General features: G+C 46.7%; 2 protein-coding genes across 4 annotated transcripts in view; one reads left to right on the top strand and one right to left on the bottom strand.

Moving 5' to 3' along the window:
- Nucleotides 1-25,425, top strand: part of IRF8 (interferon regulatory factor 8) — a 51,239-nt gene that overhangs the window by 5,225 nt on the left and 20,589 nt on the right. The window contains exon 1 of one of the 3 annotated variants that reach the window (XM_070388597.1): nt 24,706-24,846. The exons of 1 other annotated variant lie outside the window; for it this stretch is intronic. The gene's annotated coding sequence lies outside the window, so the exon portion shown is untranslated. Of the gene's footprint in view, nt 1-24,705; nt 24,932-25,425 lie in introns of those variants that run through there. One more of the 3 variants, XM_070388598.1, reaches the window with a different exon arrangement.
- Nucleotides 24,754-25,170, bottom strand: LOC138991661 (uncharacterized). Its single transcript, XM_070386773.1, has one exon. It carries the CDS (start codon nt 25,168-25,170, stop codon nt 24,754-24,756), a length of 417 nt encoding a protein of 138 aa, XP_070242874.1.

The following is a 25,425-nucleotide window of genomic DNA, read 5'->3' as shown; positions in this document are numbered from 1 at the left end:
ATTTCAAAACATGACCCTGGAGATCCCCCTACCAATAGCATCCCACCTCTCCCGACCTCCACCCCAAGAACAATTCCAGGAGGCCTCCTGGGAGGTGGCATGCCTGGCAGATCTTTGAGTCCTTGATGATAGGCATGGCAATTACAGTAACAGCTTTTCTAAGAAAGGAATTTATAGCTCAGCATCCTTGATACAATGATCACTGAATTGTAAGTGATCAACATTTGCTAGGAAGGAGTGCAAATTGAATACGAATTGATGGGACACTAGCAGCGTAAAATATTACTAAGATCAACAGATAGACTGAAAACAGATAAACAGTGAGTGATTATGAGGGACTGAGCCACCTCTGTAAGCTGCCACTTCCTAAAGTAACCCTCAGTTTCTCCTGGTGTCAAGGGTGACCCTGGCCCCCGATCCCTTGAGGGGCTGGCCTTCAGGGAGGTGGAGGGATTGTGTCCTGCTGGGCACAGGCCACCACTGCCTGTTCTTTTCCCAGACTGTGTCCATAGCGGGACGAGCCCAATGGGCTGGCTCCTCTGCAGCCTTGTTTTGGGTAATTGAATGGATATTGGGTGGAACTTACATCAAAATAACCAACAATTTACCCATATATTAGTAATTGAAATGCTAGGGCTTATGAAAGGCATTTATAAAGATGGACCATAACCTCTCTTTTCTTTCTTTTGTGCAATTGAAGTGTGGTTGACTTGGGCTTCCCTGGTGGGTCAGGTGGTAAAGAATCTGCCTGCAATGCAGAAGACCCGGTTTGATCCCTGGATCGGGAAGATCCCTTGGAGAAGGAAATGGCTACCCACTCCAGTGTTCTTGCCTGGAGAACTCCATGAACAGAGGAATCTAGGGGGCTACTGTCCATGAGGTCGCATGGACAAGAGTTGGACAAGACTGAGCAACTAACACACCCACAATGGTTGATTTACTGTGCTGTGTTAGCTTCTGCTGTACAGCAAAGCGATTCAGTTATACGTATACATTCTTTTCCATTCTGGTCTGTGGGGTCGCACAGAGTCGGACACGACTGAGGCGACTTAGCAGCAGCAGCAGCAGCAGCAGTGCTCTATAGTAGGAGCTTGTTGTTTATCCATCCTATATATCAATATAATAGCTTGTATTTGCTAGTCCCAAACTACGAGTCCTTCTGTCTCCTACCTCCCTCCCCTTTGAAAACCACAAGTCTGTTCTCTTATGTCTGTGAGTCTGTTTCTCTTTTGTAGATAGGCTCGTTTGTGCCATATTTTAGATTCCACGTAAAAGTGATATCAGATGATATTTGTCTTTCTGTCTTACTTCACTTAGTATGATAATCTCTAGTTGCATCCATGCTGCAAATGGCATTATTCCATTCTTTTTTTAATTGCTGAGTAGTATTCCATTGTATATATGCACTACATCTTCATTATCTATTCATCTGGCAATGGACATTTAATAACCCTTCTTACCTTTTGTTTTTAATTTAAAAAATTGTTTTTGGCTGTGCTGCTCAGCTTGTGGGATCTTAGTTCCCCGACTAAGGATCAAACGTGTGCCCTTGGCAGTGAAATTGTGGAGTCCTAATTACTAGATCACCAGGGAATTCCCTAAACCTTTTTTTTCTTATAACATGTCCTTGGATATCACAGAAAAGGAGACCAAGAACCCCCAAATTTCCCTAATGACTGCTTCATTTCTCATTTCTAAGATCTTTTTCCTTGGGCTTATCAGAGTGAGTTCTTAGAGTAAAATTTGAAGGGTGGTGAAAAGTCTCCCCCCACCCCAAAATACTTCCTTAAGCTGATCTGCTTGTGGCTTTGTCCCCATCTGCAGCCATTTGTTTGATTTAAGGCACAAGCAGCCTCTGTTGAGAATGCAGGCCTTTGCAGTCATTTGAGAGGGTCATCTGCCAACCTGGGAGAGAGTGGGATTTGGGCTCTGGCGAACCTGATTCCCATCTCTGGTTCACTCCCTCACCCTGTGATGTTGATCAATTTACTCTGTAAAGTCTCAGTTTTCTCCTCTGGACCACTGGGTAGCACCCACCCCACAGGGAGCTAGGAAAATTGCAGGAGATAATACCTAGATCAGCTTTGTCCAGTGGAAATATGAGGTGGCCCATAGGCCTAATTTAACATTTTCTAGAAGTCACATTTAAAAACTAAAAAGAAATAGGTGAAATCAATGTTCATATAACATCAAGGCTGTATATTGTCACCCTGCTTATTTAACTTATATGCAGAGTACATGATGCAAAACGCTAGGTTGGATAATTCGGAAGCTGGAATCAAGATTGCTCAGAGAAATATCAACAATCTTGGATAAGCAGATGATGCTACTCTAATGGCAGAAAAGTGAAGAGGAACTAAAGTGCCTCTTGATGAAGGTGAAAGAGGAGAATGAAAAAGCTGGCTTAAAACTCAACATTCAAAAAACTATGGCATACAGTCCCGTCACTTCATGGCATATACTGAGGGAAAAATGGAAACAGTGGCAGATTTTATTTTCTTGGGCTCCAAAATCACTGTGGATTTTGACTGCAGCCATGAAAAGAAAAGATACTTGCTCCTTTGAAAAGAAGCTCTGACAAACCTATACAGTGTTTTAAAAAGCAGACACTTCACTTTGCCAACAAAGGTCCATCTAGTCAAAGCTATGGTTTTTCCAGTAGTCATGTACGGATATTAGAGTTGGACCATAAAGAAGGCTGAGTGCTGAAGAATTGATGCTTTCAAACTGGGGTGTTGGAGAAGACTCTGGAGAGTCCTTGGACAGCAAGGAGATCAAACCAGTCAATCTTAAAGGAAATCAACCCTGAATATTCATTGGAAAGACTGATGCTGAAGCTGAAGCTCCAATACTTTGGCTGCCTGATGCGAAGAACTGACTCATTTGAAAAGACCCTGATGCTGGGAAAGATTGAAGACAGGAGGAGAAGGGGACGACAGAGGATGAGATGGCTGGACGGCATCACTGGACCGTCCATTCAATGGACATAAGTTTAAGCAAACTCTGGGAAACAGTGAAGGACGGGGAAGCCTGGCATGCTGCAGTCCATGCGGTTGCAAACAGCTGGACATGACTTACTGACTAAACAACAGCAACATTAATAATATAGATTCATTTATCCCAGTAGAATCATAATATTATCAATGCTACATGTAATCAATATAAAAGGTGTTAAAGAGATAGTTTACATTCTTTTTTCTTATACTGAGTCTCCAAAATCTGGTATGTTGTATACCAGTTACGTTTCAAATATGTGGTGTCCACATGTGGCTGGTGGCTGCCCTGTTGGATGGAGAAGGAGTAGATGGGACCATCAGTAACAGGTGCCATGTGGACTCCTTGCTGCATCGCCCCTATGTGAATTGAGCTGTTCTAGCTGGTTTTGGAGAAGAAAATAGCAACCCACTCCAGTGTTCTTTCCTGGAGAGTCCCAGGGACAGGGGCCCTTGGTGGGCTGCCATCTCTGGGACACGACTGAAGGGACTTAGCAGCAGCAGCAGCAGCTGGTCAAGCAGCTGGCTGCTCCTGATGGAATGTTACTTGTGTCTGTTTCCTATTGCTGGATAACAAGTTGCCACAAACTTAGTCACTTTCAACAACACCCATTTGTCATCTTGATTCTGCAGGTTGGAAGTTCATGGGGACCCAACTGTGTTCTCTGCTGAGGGTCTCACGGGCTGCAGCCAAGGTGTCAACTGGGCTGCATTCTCATCTGGACGCTCGGCTGGGGAAAGCTCACCCAGTTTGTTGGCAGACTTTGGGTCCTTGTGGCTGTAGGACTGAGGGTCTCTATTTCCTTGCTGGAGGTTATCCAGGACCAGTCTCTGCTCCCAGATGCCATGCACATCCCTTCTCATGCTTTCCACAGGGCCCCTTCATGCTTTGACCCTTTGACTTCCCCTTTTGCCACCAGCTGGAGAAAATTCTCTGCCTTTTAAGGGTGCGTGTGATTTGATTAGGCTCACCCAGATCATCTCCCTTTCGATTCACTCAAGGCCAACAGATGAGTAACCTTAATTACACCTGCCGAACTCCTTCTGCCCCATAAAATAACAAAGTCAGGGTGTGGTGTCTCATCCCTTCATAATCCAGGGATCGGGATAGGAAACCTTGTGGGCTAGTTTTGGGTTCTGTTCACCCTGTTACTACAAGTGAGGCTCAGTGTGTGGCAGGCCCTCCCACTACCTGTCTGGATGTCACAGTAAGGTATACGGGGTGTTCTAAGGCTGCGGCTCCCTGGAGGAGGGGAAGGGGAAGTGCTGCAGGGGCCGAGGCATCTGTAGTTTGATGTCGTGCTGATTCTGGTGATTGTTTCTGGGAGTTCTCTCTTTTTCTCCAAGCTAACCATCTTCCCAAGGGTTTGACCACAGCCAACTGGTGATCAGTCTTCCTGCTGAGTACACAGACCAGGGGACACTGTGATTTGATGCTGACACTGTTGCTCTTTTGGGGTTTCTGAATGCGGTGGTGATTTTAGGGCAAGAGTATCTTGAATATTTTGAATGCAAAACAGTATTTGTTGAGAAGCTGGTCATCATAATCCTTTTTCCCACCTGGTTATGAATATTGGATCCCATTTCAGGGCGAGGAACCCTGATCCACAGCAGGCCATGCACACATGCTCTGGGCACAGCCTGGACTTGAGCAGATCCTATGTTGGAGGCCACCTGGGCCCCTTGACGAGTCAACTGTGCACCCATTCCCAGAGGTAAAGGTGTGCAGTGCTCTAGTGGCTTTCACTAGGAAGTTCAATGGACGATTTTTGACAGAAATGGTTTGTATCCCTTTATGCCTGTTCAAAGCCATTGTTCGGGGTTTCACATTGGCACTGAAGCTTGGCATTGCATTTGAGTCTGAATGTCCTGGGGAGGAAGCCTCGGGACCCCTCTGTGTTTATGGCGGAATTCATACACAGCTGCCAGTGACAGGTGACCCCTCCCCTGGCCAAGTGGCTATTCTTAAGTGTTTCTGATTCATGGTAGTCACCAGTTATCAGGGTTCCCGGGGTGTCTTCTGTTATCAGAGAGCGGCGTGTACTTCAGTACAACTGTTTTTGTTTTTGTTTCCCCAATCCTGTGCACTTCATTATATTCACATTTCAGAAACCTTCTTGACAAGGGGCGCATTAAGCCTCACCATTCCTGTGGATGCTGTAATGAATTGCTAAAAGGTTTCTGTTGAGAAGTGTGTTTTTTCACAGCTCTGGAGGCAGAAGCCTGAAGTCAAGGTGTTGGCCGGCTGTGAAGGGGAATGCACTCTGTGCTTTCTGTGCTTGCTTTCTGGTGGCCACTGGCTGCCCTGGTGGTCTTTGTCTTGTGGCTGCCTCACTCCCATCTCTGGTTCCCTCTGCATGTGGCCGAGTCCTCTCTTTTTATAAGGACACCCTAAATCCAGGATGACCTCACCTCAAGATCCTTAACTTAATTTTATTTGCAAAGGCCGCTTTTCCAGTAAGGTCACATTCCCAGGCCCTGGGGCTTAGCACGTGGCCATCTATCTGGAGCGATCACCATTGAACTCACCAGGGAGCCCCCGGCACAAAGAAAGGCTAAGAGGTACCCCCACCTTCCTAAAGGATTCCAAATTTTTCTTGACAAAATTTCAGTTTCCTGGTTTTTGCTGCCGTAGCTTGTCTGCATTTTTGTCTTGCGATTTGAAAATAACAATTTATTCCGTTTACCACCTCCTTCCACCCGAACCCCTTCGTTAAAGAGCTTCTGAACAGGATTAAGTTATGGTGAGGACTGACCTTTTTTTTTTTTTAAACTCCCCCAAATTATCTAATCGGGAAAGCACTGAGTGGACATGAGTCAAAACCCCCATCCTTCCGATGGCGTGAAACTTCCTGAATGCTTTTTGGGAGGAGGAAACTCCCGCGGGGCCTGGGACAGTGGTTGGTTTCACGTAGTTCAGTCTCAAGTTCAACACCCACATTCCCTGCCACTTCTCCTGAGACGCTGGCAGCCCCCATCCACTGGATCCGAGGTGACTGGGAGCCTTGTCGTTTCCAGACCACTCTCACCCGCCCAACTTCAGAAGCCACCTGACTTCTCTCAGGTCCCACCTTAAGCGTCACCCCCTCGAGGCTGCCTGACCACCCCCTCTGCCCCGAGGCTTCTTGTGTTTGCCCTTCTCTTCTTTCCTGATGATATCTACACAGTGAGCAGACGGGCAACCTCAATGCCTCGGGATGACATAATTTTTAAATTTCCTCCAGTCAAAACCAGAAGAGAGAAGTGGGAAATCTTGGGTGAAAACCATGTCGCTCGACAGCTTAGGTAGAATAAAATTTTGGCGATTTTAGTTTGAATGTTCACTTATAATTTTTCTGAAATAGCACAGTAGCTAAAAATCGACCGTTATACTCAGCTTGAAACGCTTCCATTCGCAGACCCACGACAGCTGTTTTACGCTAGTTTCTCTTCATTTCTTTTTATTGAGTTAGATTCCACATGTCATAAAAATGCACCGTTTCAAAGTGTGCAGTTGAGTGGATTTTAGTACATTCACAAGGTGGACCGGAGTGGTGTTGGGACGTGTGGCTATTGCAGAGGCAGATAGTTGTAAACTTTTTCTGAATATGGGATTTGCGTAGTGTTTATTAAGGGACACAGAATTAAAATCACATTAAAAAAATTGAGGATATGAAAAATTAATGTTTTCTGCACAGAGTGTGTTGTGTTTGGGACAAGACAAGGGTGGGAGGAGGGAGTCCAGGAAGGAGAACTGCCACCCTGGAAAGCCCCAGGGTCATGATCAGGGAGACCCAGCGCCCACAGAAAACTCTTTTCAGTGACACAAGGCGCCCTTTCATCCTATCAATGACTTGATGTGGAGACACCTCAGAGACTCCCTGTGATCCGTTGTGGGGACCTTCCTAAGGGACTCCTCGCCCATGTCCAGACCCGCTCAGGAGTCGACCCAGCATGGCCTCCGACCCCTCCCCAGTGTGCCCCTTTCTCTCCATGCCGTAACCTGGACACCACCCACAGGGTCACACCTGTCCCCTGGCACACTCAGCGTGTTCGTGACAACACTGCTGTTACATGCAGGATGCACCGTTGGTTCCAAGAATGAAACTGGGCTTTCTATCCCCTGTCTCTGCACCCCCGCCCCAGGGGTCCCTGGCACGAATCTCTCCTGCTTTGGTCTTCTCTTCCTCCACCTGTGAAAAGCCTTTTTCACCAAATGCTGCTTCCCCCAGGAAGCCTTTCTTGAATATTCCGACTAGGGGTAAATTCCGTTCAGGGAGTAAGCCTCTTTCCTTCACATCGGAGAATCTGGGTTTCCTCCTTCTCTGCTCCCAAGGTTGATTCTTGGGGCCTCGCTGCCTCTTAGTTTCTGCGTGTGTTCATTGGGGTGGGATGCTGCTGGGCAGCTGTCTGCCTTCACTGATGGTCAGGAAGCTGGGCAAGCAGCCTGGGGAGGAACTTTGTTGATGTTGTTGCCGAGATTTGGCCTTTGTTCACCTGTGCTGGATGAAATCTCAGAGACAGAGTTGGGTGAAGTAGAAATTTGCCAGGCAAAGCTGGCCACAGCAGGCAAATGCCCTCAAGACTATGTGTGCCACCCAGAGTCAAGGAGCAGGGCGTGGTCAGCTCATGGACACTCTTCTGATTGGCTGGTGGTGAGGTAATGGGGCGTCAGCATCATCAACCTTCTGCTTCCAACCCATCTGACATGCTCCTCAACCCATCTAAGGTGCTTCCCGCCCATCTGACGTGCTTGTGGGCAGCTTGCAGTTGACTTCTCCCACCTGGTGGGGGTTTCAGTGCCTGCTCAACAGCTCAAAGGACATGGCTTGGAATATTATCTGTTGTCCCTGAAGAATCAAGATTGCCAGGAGAAATATCAATAACCTCAGATATGCAGATGACACCACCCTTATGGCAGAAAGTGAAGAGGAACTAAAAAGCCTCTTGATGAAAGTGAAAGAGGAGACTGAAAAAGTTGGCTTAAAGCTCAACATTCAGAAAACTAAGATCATGGCATCTGGTCCCATCACTTCATGGGAAATAGATGGGGAAACTGTGGAAACAGTGTCAGACTTTATTTATTTTTTCTTTCAAATAACATATGCTAAATTTATTTATTTTTTAATTTAAATTTATTTATTTTAATTGGAGGCTAATTACTTTACAATATTGTATTGGCTTTGCCATACATCAGCATGAATCCGCCATGGGTGTACATGTGTTCCCCATCCTGAATCCCCCTCCCACTTCCCTCCCCCAGACTTTATTTTTTTGGGCTCCAAAATCACTGCAGATGGTGATTGCAGCCATGAAATTAAAATGATGCTTACTCCTTGGAAGGAAAGTTATGACCAACCTAGACAGCATATTAAAAAGCAGAGACATTACTTTGCCAACAAAGGTCCATCTAGTCAAGGTTATGGTTTTTCCAGTGGTCATGTATGGATGTGAGAGTTGGACTGTGGAGAAAGCTGAGCACCGAAGAATTGATGCTTTTGAACTGTGGTATTGGAGAAGACTCTTGAGAGTCCCTTGGACTGCAAGGAGATCCAACCAGTCCATCCTAAAGGAGATCATTCCTGGGTGTTCTTTGGAAGGACTGATGCTGAAGCTGAAACTCCAGTACTTTGGCCACCTCATGCGAAGAGCTGACTCATTGGAAAAGACCCTGATGCTGGGAGGGATTGTGGGCAGGAGGAGAAGGGGATGACAGAGGATGAGATGGCTGGATGGCATCACCAACTCGATGGACATGAGTTTGGGTAAACTCTGGGAGTTGGTGATGGACAGGGAGGCCTGGTGTGCTGCGATTCATGGGGTTGCAAAGAGTCAGACATGACTGAGCAACTGAACTGAACTTTGTTTAATGGCTAAAGTATTTTTATCTTGCTTGACTGTTTTCCTTTCTTCCTGCATTTTATCACTTCTCTGATTAAATTTATGCCTTGACTGAAGTTTTTCTACAGACAAAAGGCAGCGGAGGATGCAGCAGGGGTCTGTTCTGGGAAGGCCTCATCGGGTCCTGCTGGGTGATGGTGGCCTCCACCTCACTTCAGCATTCTCTCTTTGTCTCTCGTGCCCCACACAGAGCCCTCCGACTACATGAACACTTTGCTTTGAATTACCGTGATCTGTGCACCTGGCCCATCCTCCCCAGGCAGAGGTCCCAGGCTTCCTGAGAGAGGAGACATGGTTCCTCTTGCCCGTCCTTCCCGGTTACTCAGCATACGCTGCGTGTGTACATTTTCTGAACAGTGGTCCTAGGCCCAGAACCCTCTCCTCATCCTCTGTGTTTCACTGTGAGCACACGGATTCTCGCCTGCCTCTCTCTTGTTTTGTCTGGTGCTCATCTCTGGATTTGTCCTTTTTCTGATTTCTGCTTTTAGCTGACGCCCTGCTGTCCACTGGTGGTTGCTCCCAGACCTGCTCCTGAGGTCTACCTGCCAGGGCGCCCGGTATCCATTGTTCTGACTGCTGAGTTCCCGATTTCCACTCTCCCGACCCCTCACCCCACCACATCAGGACCTCGTCTTTGGCAGCCAGGCTTCTGGTCTCTCTGGACACCACCCACCACAGGGAGCTGCCTGGGGGTCTCCACATTAACACATATGTATTCATGGGAACATTGCAGGGTAGCAATAGATCAGTTCAGTTCAGTCGCTCAGTTGTGTCTGACTCCTTGCGACCCCATGGACTGCGGCATTCCAGGCTTCCCTGATCATCACCATCTCCTGGAGCTCACTCAAACTTGTGTCCATTGAGTCGGTGATGCCATCCAACCATCTCATCCTCTGCTGCCCCCTTCTCCTCCCACCTTCAATCTTTCCCAGCATCAGGGTCTTTTCAAAGACCTGTTCTTTTGAAGAGTCAGTTCTTCACATCAGGTGGCCAAAGTATTGGAGTTTCAGCTTCAGCATCAGTCCTTCCAATGAATATTCAGGACTGATTTCCTTTAGGATGGCAATGGATACCTATGCTTTTTCTCAAAAATGTTGAAGATTCGAAAGATATAGAAGAGAACAACTCAGTAATCACCCACCTCCAATTTGACTCATCTTCACATGACATGATACCCATACCAGCCTGTTTTTATTGCACAAACCATAATAGATCCAGCCCAGCCTGGCTGGACACTCAGGAGCTCATCTTACTTCTTCCCTCTCAGAGGGAGCAACTCACACGAATTTAGAGGAGATTAATTTTATTTTCATGTATGTACGATTCCATACACAGCACATAGTTCTGTTGTGCATACTTTCAAACTTTATATAAATGACATGATAGTGGGTATGCTTAGTCTGCAACTTGTGGTTTTAATTCAATATTATATTTGTGAGATTTGCCATGGGACCTGTGGGGTCATACTCTCCCGTATTCCCACACCACAGCTTACCTGCCCACTGCTGAACTGACATCTGTGTCCCCACGTTTCAGGGTAGCAGACTTTGCCCCAGATCCTTTTGCTGTGTCTTCTGGAACTTCCGTGTGAGGCTGTCTCCAGGGTCTCTGTCTGCAAGCGGGATTGTTGCCTTGGAGAGTGTGAGCATCTTCACCCTTTTTCGACATCCCCAGAGTTTTTTGATGAGGGGACATCAGCTTCCCTCCAGCAGCGTGTCTGAAGCTCAGTGTTTCTCTACTCTCTTGTTCATGCTTGACACTGCTAGTCTTTGAGATTTTTGCTGGTACGATGAGCATGAGCATGAACTTCTGCCTCATTGTTTCACTTGCCTTTTCCTCATTAGTGTTGCAAATGACCATCTTTCAAGTGCGTATTAGATTTTTCTCTTCTGTGAATTATCCATTTAGATAAGAAATATTTAAGAATAGCTTTGTGTGCATGCATGCTGAGTTGCGTCAGTTGCGTCCAGCTCTTTGTGACCCCATGGACCGTAGCCTGCATGGCTCGCTCCTCTGTCCACGGGATTATCCCAGCAAGAGTATTGGAGTAGGTTGCCATTTCCTTCTCCAGGGGATCTTCCTCACCCAGGAATCTAACCCACATCTCCTGCAACTCCTGCATTGACTAGCAGATTCTTCACCACTGAGCCACCTGGGATCCCCAAGAATAGCTTTTTTGAGATATAATTCACATTTTTTCTGAGATACGATTCACCCATTTAAAATGTGTGATTCAGTGGCTTTTAGTGTATTCACAGAATTTTGCAAACACCACCTCAATCAGTTTACAGCATGAATAAAAGGAAACCCTTACCCTCGCTCCTCCAAACTCCCCTGCCAGCCACCAGTCCACTTCCTGTCTCTATAGATGTGTTCGTTCTGGAGATATCATAGATGGAATCATATAGTATGTGGTCCTCTGTAGCTGATTCTTTTACTTAGCATGTTGCTTTCAAGATTCAGTAATAGTCCACTGTAAGGATGTGTCACGTTTGGTTTAGTAACCAGGTAATGGGTGTTTAGTTTGTTTGTTTCTACTTTTTTGGTTATCACGGGTGATGGCTGCTGTGAACTTTTGTGTATAAGGTCTTGTATGGACGTGTGTTTTCATTTCTAGGAGTGGAATTGCTGGGTCACACCTAGGAGCGGAATATACACCTAGGAGTAGAATTGCTGAGTCACATGGTAATTCTATATTTTACTTATAGCTTTTGAATATTTTTCTTTTAGTGTTTGCTTGCTCCCCACCCCCACTTCCCCCCCACCTGTTTCATCAGAATTCTTACACTTTCTGGCTAAAAGTCTCTGTATTCTTTGTTGCACATATCTTCCAGGCTGTGGTCGTATTCACTTTTTCTTTTTTGGTGGTGTAGAAAACCTAAATATATTATTTATTTCCTGTATGGTTTGTGCTTCTTTGTGTCTGGTCTGAAAAATCCTCCCTACTCTGAGGCCATGAAGTTATTTCCGTACATCTTCTTCTAAGGGTTTTTGTAGGTTGCCTTTTATAATTAGACCTTTAACCTGCCTGGATTTTGTTAGATATTTGTTGTGCAACATAAAAACTAATTTTCTTTTACTTCCTTACAGATGGTCAGTGTCCTTCCACCATTTATGAGTAAGCCTGCCTTTCTTTGGGCTTCCCTGCTGGCTCAGATAGTAAAGAATCTACCTGCAATGTGGGAGACCCGGGTTCTATCCCTGGGTCGGGAAAATCCCCTGGAGAAGGGAATGGCAACCCATTCCAGTATTCTTGCCTGGAGAATCCCATGGACAGAGGAGCCTGGTGGGTTGCAGAGAGTCGGACATGACTGAGCAACTGACACTTTCATTTTCTTTTTCCGTCCTTCTCCATTGATTTCTAAGTCTCCCTTTATCACACATCGAGTTATATATACAGGGAGACAGTTACTGGATTGATCCTGAGGATTCACTAGTTTCAGGCTCTAACCTGTGTCACTATCATATTCTCTTAGTTCCAACACATTTATGATGAGACTGGACATCTGGGAGGGTAAGTCCTACATATTGTCCTTCCAGCTTGTCTTGGCTTTTGCCTATGGTATGTATTTTCTAATCCATGAACATGGCATAGTCTCTATTCAGTCATGTTTTCTTTTGTAACATCCAGTAACAGGGTGATTTCTTGTTCGTAGATGGTGCCTTCTAGCTGTGACCTCCACATAGTGGGGAGGGCAAATGGTCTGTCCTGTATGAGGGCATCGATCCCATTCCTAAGGGCTCCACCCTCTTGCCTAATCACCTCCCAAAGGCCCCACCTCCTAAAACCATTGCACTGGGCATTAGATTTCAACATATGGATTTTGGGAGGACACAAACATTCACACCATAGTATCGTTCAGGGAAATTTAGGTGTAGAAACAATAATCTAATGCAAGCAACAAACAAGGAAATAACAGCATAAGAATAGTCTTTAGGGAAAAGAAATCTGACTTGTGTAGCTTGAAAGAGTAACTCTGCCTGCTCACTGTGGGGGGTTTCAGGGGTTGGAAGCAGCATCTGGAATCCTGCATCTTGGGATGAAACAGACAGATCTGAAAGAGAGTCTCTGGCTATTATTCTACAAAAGGAAGGTCCCAAACTCTTGGCGGCCCTAAGGGCACCCCCAAAGAACTGGAGCTGACTGAGGAAAGAGAACTGAACACCTCCAAGGCTTGGTGTGAACATTCATGACCCTCATGCAAACTGACCCTCATATGAATATGACTTTTATCCTCGTTCTGGGAGCAGGACATGAATGAAGTGTTATTTGCACTCATCTCTAGCTGGACTCGCAGGTGATGATGCATATGTTGGCATGAGTGGGTGACAGAGGTGAAGATGAAGAGGTCAGAACAAGAAGGATGTCCGGGAGGAAATGACTAACTTGTAAAGAAATTTTGACTGTTGGTGTCCTCTCCCCAGTGCCTCTCCCACCAAGACTTCCCAGTTGTTTCATTTTCTGGTTTGGCACAACCCTGCCTGGAGAAATGAGGCATTTAGGTCTAAAAGAAACCAAAGCACCTGTCTAGCTTAGCCCTTTAACTTTCCAGAGGAGGAGACAGATGTGTGTTGCACCCCTCTGCCTCAGCTGCACCTCCATCCCCTGAGCAGAGCAGCTTGGAAGCCTGACGTTGAGAGGCTTCAGCTTCTCTGGGCCTCAGTTTTCCCATCTGTCAAATGGGGACAGTCGTACGTGTCCCTCCTCTAGGTTGTTATGAGAGCCAGATGAGACAATTTGAGATCAAGTGTTTTGTAGAAGAGACAGCAGCTGCAGGACGACGTTGCTATGGCCAGTCTCACCCAGGTCTGCACAGCTAACTAGTCCTTCCCCTTCGCCTTCTCTGCTGAGTTCTGCAACACAGTTCTAGGAACAAAAGGGTCTCGCTTCTTGCCTTGGCCTGGAGACCTGGTGCCACCTTTGATCTCTTCTCTGAATCCTTCCTCCATAGCGGGTTATGGGAACATCACAGCTGACCATGTGATGACAATGAAAGAAATCATGGCCTGGAATGAGTTTAACTGCCTCTGTTCAAGAGTTATTTACCAAAGACCCCGTAGGTGACAGAGAAGTGGAACTGGAATCACAGAATCTTAAAGGGACTGGGCCGTGTGGGCTAAGCAGTGCACTCTCCCGAGTAACCCAGGAACACATTCTGCAGAAATCACTCACAGGTGACCAAGCACTTGGCCTTTCATGCTTCCAGGGAGGGTGGGTCCCCGCCTCTCCAGGCACTTTGTGCCATTTTTAGAAAGATGACTAAAGCACAGCTCAGTATCAAGTGGACTAAGGGAACACGGGAGGAATTCTGCCCACCGACACACAATTGCCACGTGCCACATAAGCCTGAAATGCCACACATGGCACATAAGTCTGAAGTTAAGATTGTTTACAAATAAAGCCATTACAGTCTTCAGTCTTGTCCCTTAGATACCGCATAGAATAGAGTTCTAGCGCACTATTTTAAAAGTTTCTTAGAATTCCCAGAATTTGTGATTCTTGTTTCAAGGTAAATCATTGTTTTTATGCTGTTTTTTTTTTTTTTTCTCTGTGACTAAGCCAAACATTTATTGGAGATCTATTTGTTATGTGTGTGGGAGGCTAACCTGGAGATGGATTTGGATTAGCTCATCTGGATTACTTGGGTTCTCAGGTGGGGCTAGTGATAAAGAACTCACCTGCCAATGCAGGAGACATAAGACTTGTGGATTCAATCCCTGGGTTGGGAAGATCCCCTGGAGGAGGGCATGGCAACCCACATCAGTATTTTTGCCTGGAGATACCCACGGACTGAGGAGCCTGGTGGGCTACAGTCCATGGGGTTGCAAAGTTGGACATGACTGAGCGACTAACAATTATACATTTACCCCAAATGTACCAAGTGCCCCATGTTACATATGCAGATTAAAACTGAAAAACACTCATATATGCTGCAAGTTGGGCTTTTCCGGAGGCTCAACAGTAAAGAATCGGCCTGTCAATGCAGGAAATGTGGGTTCGATCCCTGGGTCGGGAAGATTCCATGAAGGAGGAAATGGCTACCCATTCTGGTATTCTTGCCTGGAGAATTCCATGGACAGAGGAGCCTGGTGGGCTATAGACTGTAAAAATAGCACAACAACAATTTAATACTAATAAGCTGTGCTTTAATCACGGGATACATACAGTCTGCAGCCCACCAGGCTCCTGTCCATGGGGTTGCCAAGGGTCAGACACGAGTTAGTGACTAAAACAGCAACAACAACATGCTGCAAGTCAGAATTTATATTTTTGGTAATCTTAGAATTCCCTACAATCCACTAGTAGGACTCATACTTTCACTGCCGAGGGCCTGGGTTATATCCTGGTTGGGGAACTGAGATTCCACAAGGTGCAAAGTATGGCCAAAAAAAAAGTATATTTTTGGTAAACCAGTGTCTCCTGGCAATAACCTGAATTTGATTAATAGATTCTGGTGGGCTACAGTCCATGGGATTTCAGAGTCAGACACAAATGAGTGACTAAACAACAATAGATACTTTTTTTTCCATTTTCTTTTTTTTAATTTAAATTTATTTATTTTAATTGGAGGCTAATTACTTTACAATATTGTATTAGTTTTGCCATACATCAACATGAATCCTCCATGGGTATACATGTGTTCCCCATCCTGAACCCCCCTCCCACCTCCCTCCCCATACCATCCCTCTGGGTCATCCCAGTGCACCAGCCCCAAGCATCCTGTATCCTGCATCAAACCTGGACTGGCGATTCATTTCTTATATGATATTATACATGTTTCAATGCCATTCTCCCAAATCATCCCACCCTCTCCCTCTCCCTCTCCCTCTCCCACAGAGTCCAAAAGACTGTTCTATACATCTGTGTCTCTTTTGCTGTCTTGCATACAGGTTATTGTTACCATCTTTCTAAATTCCATATATATGCGTTAGTATACTGTATTGGTGTTTTTATTTCTGGCTTACTTCACTCTGTATAATAGGCTCCAGTTTCATCCACCTCATTAGAACTGATTCAAATGTATTCTTTTTTTAATGGCTGAGTAATACTCCATTGTGTATATGTACCACAGCTTTCCTATCCATTCATCTGCTGATGGACATCTAGGTTGCTTCCAGGTCCTGGCTATTATAAACAGTGCTGCAATGAACATTGGGGTACACGTGTCTCTTTCAATTCTGGTTTCCTCGGTGTGTATGCCCCACTCTCACCACTACTATTCAACAAAGTTTTGGAAGTTTTGGCCACAGAAATCAGAGCAGAAAAAGAAATAAAAGGAATCCAAATTGGAAAAGAAGAAGTAAAACTCTCACTGTTTGCAGATGACATGATCCTCTACATAGAAAACCCTAAAGACTCCACCAGAAAATTACTAGAGCTAATCAATGAATATAGTAAAGTTGCAGGATATAAAATCAACACACAGAAATCCCTTGCATTCCTATACACTAATAATGAGAAAATAGAAATAAAAATTAAGGAAACAATTCCGTTCACCATTGCAATGAAAATAATAAAATACTTAGGAATATATCTACCTAAAGAAACTAAAGACCTGTATATAGGAAACTATAAAACACTGGTGAAAGAAATCAAAGAGGACACTAATAGATGGAGAAATATACCATGTTCATGGACCAGAAGAATCAATATAGTGAAAATGAGTATACTACCCAAAGCAATCTATAGATTCAATGTAATCCCTATCAAGCTACCAACGGTATTTTTTCACAGAGCTAGAACAAATAATTTCAAGATTTGTATGGAAATACAAAAAAAACTCAAATTGCCAAAGCAATCTTGAGAAAGAAGAATGGAACTGGAGGAATCAACCTGCCTGACTTCAGGCTCTACTACAAAGCCACAGTCATCAAGACAGTATGGTACTGGCACAAAGACAGAAATATAGATCAATGGAACAAAATAGAAAGCCCAGAGATAAACCCATGCACCTATGGACACCTTGTCTTTGACAAAGGAGTCAAGAATATACAATGGATTAAAGACAATATCTTTAACAAGTGGTGCTGGGAAAACTGGCCAACCACTTGTAAAAGAATGAAACTAGAACACTTCCTAACACCATACACAAAAATCAACTCAAAATGGATTAAAGATCTAAACGTAAGACCAGGAACTATAAAACTCCTAGAGGAGAACATAGGCAAAACACTCTCCGACATACATCACAACAATAGATACTTTTGAACTATGCTTTGTTGTTCAGTTGTTCAGTCATGTCCATCTCTTTGTGAGCCCATGGACTGTAGCATGCCAGGCTTCCATGTCCTTCACCATCTCCTAGAACTTGCTTTAACTCCTTATGCTTAATATCTTTTTACTTTGAAGAGCTGTTACTTTCCAAAATGGTTTCAGTCTCTTTTGCTAGTAATTAATGTGAATAAAATTTACATTTGAGAGGCAAAAAAGTTATCAAATAACTTAACATAATTCTTTTTACATTACAGTTGTATATGCTTTGACCCCCCTCCCACCTTGGAATTTGGTTATGAATTAGATACATAACACATAGCGGGAATTTGATAAACATTCAATAAATTAATGCACAGTGCCTTTTAAAGTGATGAATTTCAGGATATAAACAAACATAGACTTATCTCAGATTATGCTTTCAGAGTAAAGAAATACATCAGGACAGTATTAGCAGCTATAAAGTGAAGGTGAAAGTCACTCAGTCATGTCCGACTCTTTGCAACCCCATGGACTATACAGTCCATGGAATTCTCCAGGCCAGAATACTGGAGTGGGTAGCCTTTCCCTTCTCTGAGGGATCTTCCTAACCCAGGGATCGAACCCAGGTCTCCCCCATTGCAGGCAGATTCTTTACCAGCTGAGCCACCAGGGAAGCCCAAGAATACTGGAGTGGGTAGCCTATCCCTTCTCCAGTAGATCTTCCCAACCCAGGAATCAAACCGGAGTCTCCTGCATTGCAGGCAAATTCTTTACCAACTGAGCTATCAGGGAAACCCTAGTAACTATGAATTACCATAAATCCACCTTGAACAAATAAAGAGACTGACTCAGTTAAAAGAGAAACTACACCTAAGCAAGTGGGAGTAAAGGTCTCATCTTCAGAGCAGCAGGTTTTACCCAGTTTTTGAGTATTTCACTTCCCAAGGCACTTCAGTCAGCTCTGATTCTCCACCATGAAGAAATCCCACTTTTACTGGAGAATAGCCTCTTGTATGAAAAATCGGACCATTTGTGCACATACCCATATATGCATGGGCGCATGTGCACGCGCGCACACACACACACACTCTGTATATTTAATTGCCCAATACACAGTAGCCATTTTTCTATATTGGATAAACTAACAAATGAATCTTTTCCTTATCTGCCGGGATAAACTGCCAGCTTTCAAGTACGCCTTGGTTTTCCTGGATGAATCATGTACCTTCTAGCACCTGGGGGCCCAGGGCTGCCCATGTGTGGAATTGGGGCTTGGCTCCTGACCTAGTGAAGGTGTATCAGGAATCTTTGCTCGAGTCAATATCTTCGTCATTTGCCTTAAATTTGTCAGTTGCCAGTGTGTTCGTGTTTTGTACAAACCATAGTTGTACAGTGGGATGAATTTCCCATGTGTGCGCCACCTCCCACCCCCAGAGCAACATGTGAAATGTTCTAGCCCCAGAAAGGCTCCCTGGTGGCTCGTCCCAGTCAATTCCCATTCAACCCTCCTCTTCTGCCCAGAAGTGACCTGTCTGACCTCTGTCATCTTAGTTTTGCCTGTTTTTGAACTTTGTATAAAGTATTTTTTGCCCTGGCTTCTTGCATCCAGCATAATGTCTGTGAGTTTCATCTTTGCTGCCAAGTGTCATGATCAATGCTTTGTTCTAATTGTTATGTAGCCTTTCTTTGTAGAATATACCACGGTCGGCTTTCCTGGTCTCCAGCTGATTGCTATTTGGACTTAATAGGAATAAAGCTAAAATTAAGTTCCATGTATGTGTCTTTAGTGTACCTCACATCCTCCTTCCTCTTGGGCTTAGGATAGACATTTTCCAAAGTGATTGTACCAGTTTTCATTCCCACCAGCAGTGTGCGTGCATGCTAATTTACTGCAGTCGTGTCCAACTCTTTGCAACCCCATGGACTGTAGCCCGCCAGGCTCCTCTGTCCATGGGATTCTCCAGGCAAGAATACTGGAGTGGGTTGCCATGCCCTTCTCCAAGGGGTCTCCCTGACGCAGGGATCAAACCATTGTCTCTTAGGGCTCCTGCACTGGCAGGTGGATTCTTTACCACTAGCCACCACCTGTGTAGGAAAGTTCTAATCTTTTAAATTTTAGCCATTTTGGTGGTTACGTAGTGATATCTTGTTATTTTTAATTTGCGTTTTCCTGGCTAATCTTTTTTATTGTATTTTCATGTGCTTCTTGGCTCTTTGGTTAGTGTAGTGGCTATTCAATCTATTTTCTTTATAAATTCAGGTATCACAATATTTATTGATAGACACAAGTATATAAAATTAGAGCAAGGGCATAACTTCGTTCAGCAGACTTGATTTCAAAACTCTTACAAGAGGGACCAATTCAAATTTACCATTTGTTTTATACCCACGAAAACCACTTCAAGGACATTAAGGATCTCTCAAAACAGATCAACTTTGTGCAGTTCAATCACATGTCTTTTAAAAAGTGTAAGTGCTTGCCCAGGCTCAAAACTATTAAAACTTGGTCCATAAAAAATCCACTGGAGTGGGAAGTGTACAGGCAATATACTATTCTGGTGCAACCACCAATTACAGCTAAGAATTCTTCCGTAACGACCAAGTGGATCATTAAACACTGCAGCTATTCAAATATGACTGAGCAAAGTGCAATCCTGTAATAGCCACGGCCCCTATTGCATTTTCTAAGTTAAATCATATGCAAAGATCCACGAAGTAAACAGCCTCCGCCTGAGAATTCAGGATGGAAACTTTCTTTTTATTGATTCATAGCATTTCTTTGTATGTCTGGGTATAAGCTTTTTCTTGGAAATATTAGTGTCTTTTCCTCCCGGCCTTGGCTTGCCTCTGCTAATCTGCATGCTGTCTTTCATTGAACACAAGCTCTTAATTATAATGAAGTCCAATCTATCTAGCTATTCTTTTCTGGTCAGTACATTCTCTGTCCTGTTTAGAAATCTCTGCCCAACTCTTTTCTTGACTGTGAGTTTATTTCTCTGCAAACATCCTGTTTCATCTGCTCTGAATTCCCAGCCTACCAGCTGCCCTGACACCATCACACGGATATTTACCAAAGCCTCTCTTATCTGTTGCCTGATAGACCTCTCACACTTCCTGTGTCTTGGACCTGTCCGTCCGGTGTCCTTTGGTCTGCCCGTTCACAGTTCCAGCACTAATGCCATCTCTCGTAGTGAATGATCATTTGTCTGATTTGGTGCCGCCCTTCTTGGAGGAAGGCCATCGTTGCCTTGTGCCACTGTGTTCTTAAGCAGAAAATTCAACTTAGGGTCAACCTGATATGTCGAAGGGGATCAATTTCATTAGAGTCATCTTTTAATGTTAGTGTCTTGTGGAAATATGCAATCAGGAAGAATACCCCAAATCTGTGTTTCCTGTGTTGAGCTATACTTGGAAGACACTGGAGACAAACCGAAGAGGGGAAAACCTGAGACCTGTTGAGATCCACGTGGCTGACAGAGCCGGGAGCCAGCAGGCGCTGCAGAGAAGGGGCTGGTGGAGGAGGGAGCAGCCGTGGCGGCACTGCCAAGGGGTGCGTTGCCTCCGGAGTGCGTGCAGCAGGTTTGCATGTCAAGTCCCCCTCAGGATTAGGAGTACGTGCAGAAGAGTTAACACAGAGGCCCGAGACAGGGGTCCCCAGAAAGGCTGCTTCCAAGGTGGGCCCTCGGCTGGCATCTGGGAGCTCGGACCTGGGGAGGGTCCCCCCCACCCCCCAACCCCCACCCCCTAGGAATGGCGAGCGGCTCCCTGTCCTAAGCCGTGTGTACAGACAGCGGGGCCGGCACTGGGTGCCTGCTGTCCTCCTGCGAGTCTGGGGTGAGAGTGGGTGTTGGACAGAGGGTGCTCGTGGGACTGGCCTCTCAGTAAAAACCCTGGGCGCTGACTCTGACGCGTCCCTGCTGGACAGCACTGTGCACGTGCCCCCTCGGCTCGCTTCTGGGGGGGTTGAGCACGTCCTGTGCGACTTCACTGGAGAGGACGCTGGGGGCTGGTCCCCGGGACTTCACCACCCACCTCCCGGCCCCTGGGCTGACCTTGCTCTGCATCCTCTTGCTGTAATAGGTCAGCTGTAATGACGGCTCTGTGCTGAGTGCCCACCTCCTCCCAATGAATCACTGATCCTAGACATGTTCTTGGAGACCCCCAGCTCGTCCAGGAGCACAGAGACTATGGCTATGCTTCTCCCTCCTTTCCTGCTGTTCCCCCGAGATCTTGCAATGAACTTACCCTTCCTACTTAAGGTGCCCCTCATTCAGTGCTGTGCTAAGCAGGGATACTGAATCAGAATAAGATTTTACCCTTTATCTAAAGCAGCATTCAGTGAAATGAAATAATTCAGGAATGTACGTACTAAGTCCCAAGTTATGTCAGAAAGTGGTGACTCGTGTTTTTAAAATGAGAGTCACTGAAGGCTAAGGTAGGAAACAGATGACCTGACGCTGATCTTAAGGGCAGGGTGGCTGGCGGAACAGTGGCCCCAGAGACACCCACACCCTAACCTTTGGGGCCTGGGAATATGTCACCTTGCAGGGCAAAGGGGAGCATGGTTGCTGATGGAATCAAGGTTGCTAATCAGCTGACCTTAACGTGGGGAGCAGGTGCTGGACTGTGAGGATGGGATGTGTAATCACAGGGGCTTGAGTGTGGAAGAGGGCACATGGGCACGGTTGTGGTGCCACCACCAAGCGCCCCCCTTGTCCTGAAGATTTCCAGGGCAGTCAGAACCCTGCTCTTGGTGACTTTGGTTTTCTCAGGAGCACTGACACCTGTCCTCTCAGCAAACACACTTCAGAGCTCTCCTGAACCCCCTTCCTGCACTTAGGCTTGGGAAATGTGCAGGGAAGGCAGGCACTCACAAATGGAAACGCTGTCTCCCAGCTCCCAGCTCTCTCCCTCATCTCCTGGCCAACCTCCCCGACCCACCCTAGCCCACTGGATCCCACTAATCCTAGAGGCAGGAATGATTAGGTTCTACCCTAGGAAACTATCCTTTCCTTAGATAGAAAAATAGTCCAGTAGACAATCTCATATCATTTAACATAGTAATATCATCAATACCACTACACAGATGAGGAAACTAAGGTTTAGGAAGGTCAAGTCATTTGCTCAAGGCCACACATTTAGTGAGTTAGCAAGCTTAGACTTGACAGGGGCTTGACTCCAGATCCTGCCATTCTAGGCGCAGTGACAGGCTGCTGTCTCCTGAAGGGGCTCCTGCTGGATGCTGGGGAGAGAGAAGGTTGGAAGAGCACAGTTTTTAGATGCCAGGATGAGTGTCTGGACCTGCCATGGCAGCCACGGGGAAGCCAGTGTAGATAGAAAGGCTTAAGCTGGGGGAGCAGAGAGTAGGATAAACAGGGACACGTGATGGAGGCAGGAAGGCGGGTAGGTTGCTATGGAGATCAGGGTGAACTTCACCATGACTGGGAGACGCTGGAGGTGATCTTCGGTGAAGGAAAGCTTTGTGGGTCTCCTTCCTTGGCACCACCTCTAGTGCATAGCAGTTGCTCAATAAATGCTCATTAAATAAGAACAGAACTAAGCAGATAAGGTTAGTAATTGTTCAGGTGCTTAGTTGCTCAGTCATGTCCGACTCTTTGCCACCCCATGGACTGTAGCCTGCCAGGCTCCCCTGACAACGGGGGTTCTCCAGCCAAGAAGACTGAAGTGGGTTGCCATGCCCTCCTCCAGGAGATCTTCCCAATCCAGAGATAGAACCCAGATCTCCCGCATCGCAGGCGAGTCTTTACTAGGGAAGCCCAGCAATTGTTCCTAGCAGCGAGGAATTACCACACTGAAAATACAGGGTTTCGGGAGCAGCTTTGATGCAAGCCTGTGCACTGTGAACAATTCCTGTCATGTATATAGTGACACCTACTGCCAATAATATAGGCTGGGACCCTTCCACCAACTTCTCTATATTTATCACTCTTTTTAAGTGCAGTGTTCAGCTGAAATTTGATCACACGTCATTGTGCAGTGAACAGCATTTATAGGTAAGTAAGCCTGGGTAGGCTTAAGGGACACATTTGTGAAAAGATGTGAGTATAAACACACATACAGGGTGTTGTAAGAACTTCTAAGGTCCTAGGTGCTCTGAGTTCTGGACACTCAACCCACATCATAACAAACATATTAGAATACTCCCACATTAAATAGTGTTAATGGAGAAGGAAACGGCAACCCACTCCAGTGTTCTTGCCTGGAGAATCCCATGGACGGAGAAGCCTGGTAGGCTGCAGTCCATGGGGTCGCACAGAGTCAGACATGACTGAAGCAACTTAGCAGCAGTAAATAGTGTTAAACAATTGAAGCTTTAAAATAGTTTTCACTGGAAATTGTTTGGCAATGGGGAACTTATTTATGATTGCTATGACTTCCTGGGAATCATGGAGTTAGGAAATTCTTACACGTGGTTTTCAAATAATAATGACATGTTTATCAACAGATAAATTATGAAGTTGACATGTTATATTTCGGGAATCTTTCTTTGAACATTTATTCACTTCAAATTTGCAGTGTATTTTTTTTTTCTTGCATTTTGGGGCTAATAAAATTTCTTTTTCAGTCCCAAATCTTTTCATAGGTTCTTGAAAAGCCTCATGAATAAAATAGCCCAGTGAACACTGCTGCTTGTGTATCACTGGTCAATGTGGTGCAAAAGTCAATGAAAAGCTCATTTTCTCTATTCTAAGGCTACCCCAGGACAGAACACTGAAAAATACCTCTTTTTTCATTTTGTTTCCAGAACTTTCTTATTTCGGTCCCCCCCCACCCCCCCCCATATTTACAAGTGCTAGCTGACACGCAGGAGAGACATGCAAGGGACCCTTCTCGACCGATCTTTTCTGGGGAAAAGAACTTATGATGAAAACTTTTCCCTAATCGGACATTGTAGCATTAACAGATAGACACTGCCGCTCTTACTTCCGATGTTCAGAGGCAGTGGTTTCAGACATGCCTTCAGCTGGCTTTTTTTTTTTTTTTTTTCCTTTTCTGACACCTCCAGTGAATTGCAAGTGACTGGTTCTCTAGGACCGGATCTGTAAGTCGCTGGTTCTTTCCTCAACCACATCTCAGGTGGAAGGTCATGACTGTCTGGACACCTTCCGAGGGGCTTCGTCAGGATGGGGGCGATCCTCCCACGCAGCCCCAGGCGCTCTGGCCACACTGGCTGAGATAACCCGGCCAGGGTGGGGGCTCTGGGGGGCCCACTGGCCGTCTGCAGCACTGACCTCTGTACCCCCGCCACCCCAGCCTTGACCTGCGCTATCTGATCTCCACTTCGGCCTCGACCTGGCCGTTTGACACCCTCCCTCCATCCCCCCACAGTCCTAACCTCCGCCATCTGCCTTCCCGCTTCTGTCCTAACTGGCTTGACTTCCGCCATCTGGTACCCACCACCCGCCCTGACCTTGACCTGGGCCGGCGGACGCCCCCGCGGCCCTCGGGAATTTCTGCGGACGCTGCCGGGACCCCCGGAGCGAACCGCGGAAGACGACAGGACCCGGGGCCGCCGACGCCTCCGCGCAAAGTGATTTCTCGGAAAGCCGAGCGCTTCGAAGAAGGCGGGCCCGGCGCGCCGCGCCCCGGGGGCGGCCCTTCCCGCCCTCCAGCGCCCGTTGGCCGTCGCGGCCGTCGCTCCGCACGCCGGGCCCGCCCCCGGCCTTAAATCTGCGCGGGCGCCGCGGGCAGAAGCGCATCTTCGGAGCTCAGCGGCGAACGTGGGAACGCGGGCGGCGGCGGCAGCCCGTGGCGCAGGTGGGCTGCGTGCAGGGGCACCCGGGGCGCGGACGGGGTCGGCGCGGCTGGCGGACTCCGGGCTGGGGTGCGGCCCGCGGGGCAGGTGGGCTGCCTGCTGGGGGCCCGGGGCGCGGACGGGGCTGGCGGGCTCCGGGCTGGGGGTGCGGCCGGCGGCCGTGGGGCGCGGGCGGGCGGCGGGCACGGGGGCCGGGGGTCGGGAGCGGGGCCCGGGGCATCGACGGCAGCGGGCGGCCGGGAGGCGCGGGAGAGCGGCCGGCGGCGCAAGTGGGTGGCGGGCGCGGGGCGCGGACGGCGGCCGGGGAGGCCAGAGGTCTGGAGCATGGCCGGCGGCGCAGGTGGATGGCGGGCACGGGGCGCGGAAGGCACCTGGCGGCGAGGCGGCGCCCGTGCTCTCGCGGCCTGTTTCCTCCCGAATACAAACTGACCGTCCAGGTGCGGCTGCTTCCAGAGATTGGCCGGTGCTTTAAAATAACCCCATTTTTCTTAAAATTTGGTTTTATTTGGAAAACTTCAGAATGGCGCATACAGAGAGGGAGAATATTGACCCATTATCGTAAGACTTGCTCCTTTTCCCGC

Source organism: Bos mutus, chromosome 18 (assembly GCF_027580195.1).
Source record: "Bos mutus isolate GX-2022 chromosome 18, NWIPB_WYAK_1.1, whole genome shotgun sequence".
NCBI lineage: Eukaryota > Metazoa > Chordata > Mammalia > Artiodactyla > Bovidae > Bos > Bos mutus.
The sequence above is the reverse complement of the archived record's forward strand: the minus strand, read 5'-3'. Positions and strand labels throughout refer to the sequence as shown.

Excerpts from the sequence above, each read along its gene's own strand:
- LOC138991661 (XM_070386773.1), bottom strand. The coding sequence starts at position 25,170 with ATGCTCCAGACCTCTGGCCTCCCCGGCCGCCGTCCGCGCCCCGCGCCC.